The sequence below is a fragment of the Asparagus officinalis genome, chromosome 3 (genome assembly GCF_001876935.1).
Source record: "Asparagus officinalis chromosome 3, Aspof.V1, whole genome shotgun sequence".
Classification (NCBI taxonomy): Eukaryota; Viridiplantae; Streptophyta; class Magnoliopsida; order Asparagales; family Asparagaceae; genus Asparagus; species Asparagus officinalis.
In genome coordinates this window covers 37863146-37872471 of record NC_033796.1, presented here as the reverse complement: position 1 = coordinate 37872471, position 9326 = coordinate 37863146, and the positions used below count along the sequence as shown (strand labels likewise).

General features: G+C 35.5%; 1 protein-coding gene across 1 annotated transcript in view; it reads left to right on the top strand.

The window, feature by feature from the left end:
• Nucleotides 820-9326, top strand: part of LOC109833828 (E3 ubiquitin-protein ligase UPL7) — a 12309-nt gene continuing 3802 nt past the window's right edge. Inside the window, exons 1-10 of the mRNA XM_020401654.1 lie at nucleotides 820-962; nucleotides 1057-1179; nucleotides 2457-2694; nucleotides 3079-3671; nucleotides 4305-5291; nucleotides 5368-5702; nucleotides 6823-7101; nucleotides 7183-7435; nucleotides 8411-8581; nucleotides 8659-8751. Of these exons, the coding sequence (XP_020257243.1) occupies nucleotides 942-962; nucleotides 1057-1179; nucleotides 2457-2694; nucleotides 3079-3671; nucleotides 4305-5291; nucleotides 5368-5702; nucleotides 6823-7101; nucleotides 7183-7435; nucleotides 8411-8581; nucleotides 8659-8751 (3093 nt within the window). The 5' untranslated portion in view covers nucleotides 820-941. The remainder of the gene's footprint in view (nucleotides 963-1056; nucleotides 1180-2456; nucleotides 2695-3078; nucleotides 3672-4304; nucleotides 5292-5367; nucleotides 5703-6822; nucleotides 7102-7182; nucleotides 7436-8410; nucleotides 8582-8658; nucleotides 8752-9326) is intronic.

The following is a 9326-nucleotide window of genomic DNA, read 5'->3' as shown; positions in this document are numbered from 1 at the left end:
TGTTTGTGTATTTTACAGATAACTCCCTTAACCTTAACCCGCAAAATGTTACAAAATCCCCTTAAATTTTGTTAGAAAACCCCCAAAACATGGTGCTATTTCTAACTTTCATTCTACGAAACCCTCTTTTAAGTATGAGAATTTTCAAGATACCCTTTTATCTTTAAAAATGTCACAAAACCCCTTTAAGTTTTGTTAGGAACCCCCTTCCCTCCCACGCCATTAGGGGGGATGGGGGTGTTTTATCGAAAAAGAAATGTTTTAAGTTGACTCAAACTTAAAGGGATTTTCTTGACACTTTAAAAGTGTGGGTTTATATGAGAAACACCCAAACTGAAAAGAGTTTTGTGAAATTTACCCTTTTCAAATATTGTTACTTCTACAAATTTTTTTCTCCTGTTGTTACATGCTAATCGAAGCTGCTAAATACTTACATGGGCAGCTTTTAGAAGTAGTAAAATATTTTGAATTAGTTCCTCAAATAATTAAAATTACTATTTGATCCCACAACTCTGGCATTTTTTCTACTGATTCTCTTGATTAGAAGGATTAATTTGAAACAACTTATAAGAATTGAAGGATTTAATTCCAACTATTTGAATGACTAATTTTAAAGCAACTTATAAGATTCGGTGGACCAAATGACAATTTAAATGATTTGAACTACTAATTTCGAAATATTAAAGGCTAAGGTACCGTACTGGTCTATAAAAGCACAACTACATACGTATAGCCTGTATTGTACGCTCTTGAAAAGACTTTTCCTTCGTTTGGTGGGCCCCATTCCCTTTTATCCGCGACGACAAACACAGGCCGAATCAAAAGCCCCAAAATCATTAGATTCAGCCCAACACACGGAGCCGAGATCGGTGTAATTGTCTGTAGAAATTTTTCTACTCCGGCGACGAGAGACGAGAGAAAGAGCTCTTCTTCAAGCCCTAATGTCTGCGCCTCGAAAGGAGGTACTCCCTCCCCCTCTCTCTAATTCAATTCATTTTTCTTTTCTTTTTTTTGTTGCTGTACGAATAAAAAAAAGAAAAAAATTTCTGGGCTCAGGTATCTCTAAGGGGAGCAAGCGCCAAAGAAATTACGAGGGATGCCCTCCTTCATAAAGTCTCTCACGAGAGGGAGCTCCGTAGCTTCAATCGCCGCGCCTCTGCTGCCGCCCTCTTCATTCAGGTCCCTCGATTACCTCAACCATGATCTCTGTTCTATCGATTATAGATTCATCTCTAAATTTGTCGAACTTTTTAAGATTTCTCTGCGTATAATTGTAGCATTTAGATAATGTTGAATTTTGAGTGAGTTTGGAAGTCATTTCCTGAAAAAGAATTCTTTTATGCTGTGGAGAAAATATCATAGATCTTGTCATTTTCACTCTGGGACCTGAAAGTTTGATCTTTTGAAAATTTGATAACAATTTGACACCCCAAAGGTTTCAACTTGACGTTAATTTGACAATTTGATACCCCAAAGACTTTGTTCCTCATTTTTTTCTAACTCAATAAAACTGAAACTGGGTTGGGTTCTCATTTATTTTTCTATGTTGATATTCTTCTTGTACAAATTTAACTTTTTTTGGGACTGGTTGCATATTAGTCCCTTAAATCAATCTTAATTTCCAAAAAGTCCCTCAAATCTCAGTATTTGGCTATTTGCTAAAACTGTCCTTGAAATCTTCATTTTAATTGCCACATTGTCCCTCTGTTAGGGATTCTGTTAAGTTTTCTAACTACATTTGCGACAAGCATTAACACGACATGTGAAATTACCGAGTGCCCCGGAGTATACGTTACCCCCTCCCAAGCAACTGAAACACTGTTGGAACAGCTCTGGTTTGGTTTAGGGGAAGTTCTAACCGTTGAGGAAGAAGAGTTTGGTGGGTTTGGGTTGCAGGTATAAACCCATTATAAAACAGGTTGGTGAAATTTTTAGTGTCAGTTGTTAAATATGAGTGTGGATATAATGAGAATATCATCCATTTCCATTTGAATTAACAGAATTTCACCCACATTAATGACGTCACCTAACAAGAGAAGATTTGCAATAAAGATGACGATTTGAGGGGCTTTTTGGCAAATAATGAGATTTGAGGGACTTTTTGGCAGTTAAGATTGATTTAAGGGACAAATATGCTATTATCCTCTTTTTGCACTTTGGGTATCTAATTGTAAAAATAAAACTCCAGGGCATCAGAGCTGAAAAGGTGAAACTTTAGGATACTGAAGAGCAAATAACACTTCTGGCAATGAAAGTGTTATTCATATTTTTTAAGTCGCCTGAGCATTTAGTTTCTTTTCCCTGTAATCTCGTGGTCTATGATTGTTGAAAACTTTTGTTTTTGTTTTCAATTCAGTGAATTCGCCCTTATACATGGATTGTTTGGTGAGCTTTAGACACTTTCCTTGTATTTTGGGTTGACCATTTCCTTTTTGCTGTGATTCATTCTCATTCAGCGAGTCTGGAGGCGGTATTATGCAATGAAAAAGGTTGCAGAACAGTTACGAGAAGAATGGAAAGTTCAAGCGCAGTGCCCTAATCACAAGAACAACAGATGGATTTCGACAAATCTGATTAGGCCCTTTCTGTTCTTTACTACTCGGCCATTAACTTTACATCAAACACTGCAACACGCAAATGTGGAGTGTATGATGACATGTTTTAAACTTCTCTTGCAAAGCATTAATTCAGCTGGTAAGCCATCTTTATACTATTTTCTGGACCTGTTCGAAATATATATTGTATTTTGCATATTCTGAGAGCCACTAATTACTATGAACTATATACGCTTACAAAATGTATTACATTTCTGATTTTATTAAGTCACTTCCTTGGAACTACTGTCTGTTTGCAAATGCAAAAACTATTAGGCTTGTATATTAGAAAATGGAGAGTTTAAAAGTCTGCTTTTTCTTCTTATTATAAATGATTGGAATATATTCTTATAGTATCCGATCAAATCATGCAAGTTAATTTATGTCATTAATATTTGTGAAACACTAATTATTAGTGGATCCGTAGGTTTTCTTTTACCTTTTTCATCTTCCCTCTGTGATCAGTCATTTTGTTAACCTGTAGATATGGAGGAGAACTTCTGTTCTCTGGCCTCTGGCACTCTCGAGGATAAATCTATATGGTTTTATCAGGCGCAAAAGCTGGTTTCATTATGCTTATTTATTCTTGGTGAATGCAATCAGACATGTCTTGACTGTGAGGACATTGTTTCGCTTACTGCACGAGCAACACGCTTAGTTGTTACTTTAACTGATCCCAAAGGGTGGAAGTGTTTCAAAAATGAGAACAGCAGAGATGCCGATATTGCTGTGAAGAAATTGATAGAATTTATGACTACAAGGACAAGTAATGTTTACATTTGTATCAGGAGATACCTAATGAAGCTTGACCTTCATATTGCATCACAAAAGAAGACCATGGCATCATCTGATGATGGTTTCTTGGTTACTGCAAGTGCAATAACTTTAGCTTTGCGGCCGTTTCATCTCAAGAAGTTAGACGCAAGTTCTATTGACCAGTTTGATGTGAAAGATTTTTATGGGCAGTACCTAAGTTTCATATTGACTGTTCCATATCTAAATAAACGTCTACCGCCTATTCTCTTACCAGCACTGAAGCATGAGTCTATCCTTATACCATCTCTTACTAATCTGCTGGTAAGGGCCATTTAAATTCTATATTTTCATCATTTTATTGTGATATTGATTGCGAAAAGATTATCATTAACTCAAACCTTATTCAAGTAGCCTAATTCGGACTCCTTTTTTTTGTCCCCAAGAGAGGAACATATGAATTTTCCAATTTGCTAACAGCTGGTTTTGTGGTTTTCACATCAATTTACTGTTTATAACTGCAGGGCTTTGTTAATTGAATCAAACGACGACTATATAACCTTTTTTCTGTGTTTGTTTGCTAACTAGTGTCTTTAGGGGGTGCTAAAAATTTATGATGTAGGTATATTCTGAATGTTGGTTGCAAATTGTGAACACTGCCAATTCATATTCTTGGCCCATCTTCTTTACTCTTCTACTTGTAGAACTTACTTGGCTCATATTGTCGCTTGAATTTTTAGAAGCTTTAAATCTACTATCGCATGTGGATGGGTCCAATATGTGTTATAAAATAATGTGGCTGTTTAAATCACTTATATGGTATAAATATTTCTTATCATGTTATATTTCAAGGTGTTTAGTACTTTTAAATACATCATTATACTATACACTGTGTTTCTTCAGCTTTTAGGATTTGAAGGTACATCGAGCTAATCAAATTGTGGCAGGTGCTGGCAGATATCCAAGGATAAAATTTTCAATGAAATGTTGGAATTGGATCATGCTGAAAATTCTTCCTCTAGTATTAAAGTAGTTCCTTCTATTGGTTGGGCTCTTGCAAACATTATAAGCTTGGCAACTGAGTGTAATAGTGACAAAAGTAATTTTGGTCACTTTGTCCCAGGCCTAGATTGTGAATCATATGTTCAAGTTGTCAATTGCATTTCCGAGAAATTCCTAAATTGCCTTGAGAATGCTGGAGGTTTAATGAGAAAGGGCAATAATGATTACTTAGAAAAAGATGATTCTTCTTCTCGATCTGTTGAATCCGCTAACTGCAGTAAGTTGAAATCATTGTACATGGACCTTTTGAAACCTGTATATCAGCAGTGGCATCTAAGGAAGCTTTGTTCCTTGGTGAAGAAGAACATACCAATTGAAGAGTTAAATGCTTATGATGCAAGTCAGAACTCAGAATTCTCTGGAAAATTTGAGCTACAAAATATTATATTCTTTTACTATTACATGCTCAGAATATTTTCTTCTTTGAATCCTTCTGTTGGGTCATTACCCATTCTTAATTTGCTCTCATTTACTCCTGGATTTCTTGTTGAGCTGTGGGGAAAATTAGAAGAATCAATATTTTGTCCTGCTCCTATGGCCCATGATGTTAAATCTTTGAAAGATGATAATTCTGGGCATTTTAGTGAAGCAAGTTGCAGTAAAAAGCAAATCTGGACCGTGAAGGAAACTGGAAGTAAGTGGGTGAATGTACTACAAAAGCTTGCCGGAAAATCATCCGATATTAGTAATATCAATTTAAGCAATGATCCAGTTAACGCTTGTCAAATATACGAGGATGCTAATGATTTATGGGACATTGAAGCTATGCGGCGAGGTGCTCAATTTGTTACAAGTAACTTGTCATGCATGCTGCATCTGTTCTGTGCTACATATGCGCACTTGCTTCTGGTGCTAGATGACATAGAATTTTACGAGAAACAGGTAAGTGATGCTAAACTCTTTCTTCTAGTAAATATTTCTATAATTTTTTCTTTTGCTTATTACCTTTTGTGGATAGGCTCCATTTACCCTTCAGCAACAGCGAAGAATTGCTTCAGTATTGAACACATTTGTATATAATACTTTAATTCACAATGGTGGACCAAACAACAAACCAATAATAGATGTAGCAGTCAGATGCCTCCATTTACTGTATGAACGAGACTGCAGGCACAAGTTTTGCCCTTCTTCTCTTTGGCTGGGGCCTGCAAGAGCAGGTCGCATTCCAATTGCTGCAGCTGCTAGAGCTCATGAAGCTGCATTTGCTAATTTTCAGTCCAAAGACTCTCTAAATATTTCAAGCACAAGCTCTGTACTTACGATTGTTCCTCATGTGTATCCCTTTGAAGAAAGGTATTACCCTCTGAAGTGTTTCAAGCAGTTGGTTTAGTATATGTATCTTGCTGTTATATTTTATTCTTGACCTGATCAGCTTCTGATTCTTTTTGCTACTAGAAGTACTGTATCCTATATTTTGGTCAGTTCAAATGCTTTTGAAACATAATGTGCCTTAAGACACATCTTTCTACTGAAACAGTTCTTATTTATGCTTTTCCAAGCTTTAAACTTCAAAATCAGATATTTCTTATTTTTATGCTTTTGCTGTTTTGCTAGAGCTCATGAAGTTGTGTTTGCTAATTTTTAGTCTGACTCTATTTATATTACTTTTTTTTTTGCTACTTAAGAATTATATCCTACATTTCTGTCAGTTTGTATGGTTTTGGAACAATATATGCCTTAAACACATCTTTCTGTTGTAACAGTTCTTATTTTATGCCATTGCGAGTTATAAACTTCAAAATCAGTTAGTTCTTTTGTTTGAGAGTTCTACATGCTGTAGATTAAGATTACTAGAGTTGATATTCAGTTTGTATGATCCATCTAAAAGTGCGCATTGTTAAGGGACCCCCCGCCCCCCCCTACCAAAAAAAATAAAAAAATAAAAATCCAACCACCCAACATACCACTGCCACCATCACAGAAGAAGACACATTGTTCATTTTGTTTAGGTATACCATGTAGAATTCCCATTTAAGTTATTTTTTAATTTTGTTGATGTATAAACTAATTTTTTTTAAAACCATTACCAAAAGACAGCCCCAAACCACATTGTGTCTCGTCAATGTTAGTTTTCTTAATAAACATCCATATTCTTTTGGATAGCTGTAAGGAAAAACAAAAGAATGCATTGGAATTTTTTAGATTTTGGTTGTCATTTCAGGATTTTTTTTCCTAATTAGGATTTTTCATGTTTGCATAAAAACAAAGAATCAGCACCTGTATATATACCCATGACTGAGACATACATCACTCAAAGTTTCTCACCTAGGGAAAGTTTTTGACTGTATCCAGTTTTGACAGTATCCAGACTTTCTCACACTAAATCTTATAATAGCTTTAAGAATGTCACAGTCCAGTTATAATTTTCTTTCTCCTTCATATGTTGATGATAGATGGTATGAGGTCTTTGCAGAGTTCAGATGTTCAGGGAATTTGTTAAGCTGGACAAAGTCTCTCGAAGAGTAGCCGGTGAATTGTCTGGACCAGGCTCAGGGTCAATAGAGATTGTTGTACGTCGGGATCACATTATTGAAGATGGATATAGGCAGTTGAACTTCCTTGGTTCAAAATTGAAGTCATGCATCAACGTCTCATTTATCAGTGAATGTGGTCTTCCTGAGGCTGGTCTTGATTATGGAGGTCTATCTAAAGAGTTCTTAACTGATTTGTCTAAGGCTATATTTGACCCACAGTAAGTTGTCTTTCTAATTTTTCTGTACGGTATAATTTGGACTTTGATGTAATTTATAGGTATCATTCTCATTTTTTACAGATATGGACTCTTTTCTCAAACTTCCACGTCAGAAAGCAATTTAATTCCTAACATGTCTGCTAGATTATTGGATAATGGAATCCAAATGATTGAATTCCTTGGTAGGGTCGTTGGTAAAGCTCTATATGAAGGAATCTTGCTAGATTATTCTTTTTCCCTGGTCTTTGTGCAAAAGTTATTAGGTCGTTACAGCTTCCTCGATGAATTATCTACTCTAGATGCCGAACTTTACAGGAATCTCATGTATGTCAAGGTAAACACTATTTATTGATCTTAAGGCTATTTTGCTAGTATGCTATTTTGCGTTGGTTCCTTGTGAAGACGTCAAAACTCATATGAGTATAACACTGAATGAATACATTGATTGCATCATCCTAATTTGAATTGGTGTGTTTCCATATCTTAGAGTTTTTCTGGATGATGTCGGTTGCATGGCTATTGAGATGAAAGGAAATTTATCATGACTTGGAAGTTGAAATGACCCTTTCTCTAGGGATGTTTAAAGACAAAACTGAGACTTGATAGCAGTTTTTGACTGTATCTTTGGATGACTAACGGAAGGAATTCTGTGCAAATAGGTATAGCAATACTGGGTCAATAGGAGGGGGATTTTGACAATACAAAGAGACTTTCTTTTTTTAATAAAGAGAAATTCTGAAGGTTGAAAATGCTAAAACCCATTTAAGTTAATAGCACACGTTTTTAGAGGTTGAAATTACCAGCCAGAAAAACATTTCCTAAGGGATAATAGGTAGAAGTTCCAAGCCATCGTAAGATTTTAAGTAGAGTGCAAGGCTTCATTATCGGATTTTCTTTTGCTTTTGATGCCATCATTGTTAGAACTTAAAAGATTTTGTTTTTTTTAACATGAAAATTATGTTCAGATAACCAATCTCTTTCCCAAGTGTAAAATGTGTGACAAGGTAAGATGATCAGAGGTTCTAGGTGAGCTAGAAAACATGAGGAGGATCTCAATCAGTCCAGATGATGTGCCAAGCAAAATGCCTTTTTCCTTATGGAGGTTCTGTAGATTATTGGAAAGTTTTGATTTACATTTTTTCTATGGTTCAAAAATAGTATATGAAGATAATAAGTAGTTCAAGGTTCAAACATAGTTAACATTTTATCCCTTACTGGGTTCATCCTCAAGGATCTAGAAATGGAACCTTTTGTCATTTCAACAGATGTTATTGCTTAAACATGATAACCATCATCATTTTTATAACAGAGTTTTGAAGGCGATGTGGCAGAGTTATCTTTAGATTTCACGGTTACAGAAGAGGCATGTGGAAGGCGTGTTGTTACTGAGCTTAAACCTGGTGGTAGAGATGCCGCGGTTACAAACGAGAACAAACTGCAATATATCCATGCAATGGCAGATTACAAGCTAAATCGGCAAGTATGGCATGCTCTATGTATTTAGCTTATATCAATTAATATTTATACAGTATATTTAATTTACATGTTAACTTGCAGCTGCTTCCTTTAGCAAATGCATTTTATAGGGGTCTGACTGATCTCATATCCCCATCTTGGCTGAGCTTATTTAATGCAAATGAATTTAATCAGGTAATTATCATGTTAGTGTATCAAAGTTTGTTATTTGTCTTACTGGCCTGGCAAGTTTTCATATTATCGCTTTTTAATGTCCAATTTATATCTGGATCTGCTTCAATTTCCAATTTATATCTGAATTCCTATGAAGCACGGACACGCACAACATGAAGCCGTGTCGTGTCGTGTCCGTGTCGGACACACGTGTCGAACACACGTATCCTATGTATTTTTTAGGATTTGCCTCGTGTCGACGTGTCGGATGGCCGTGTCGTATCCGTGTCTGTGCTACATATCTGAATTCAACAGTGTTCCTATTCATAAATGGCAAAATTCATCTTTATCTAGGATATCAAGATAAATACGAGTCATGAATTCTGGGTTAAAGAGTAACAAAATCAAGCTCGTCTAGCAAAATGAGAAATTGACATATGTCAATTCTTTTTATGCTTGTGGTTTATGAGGATCATTCTATGAGAAAATAAGGAGTAAATCATTCTATGAGAAAATAAGGAGTAACAAAACCAACCCATGTCACACTCTGAATTTCATTAGTTTAGCTAATGATATATTTTAAAGGGCTATATGTG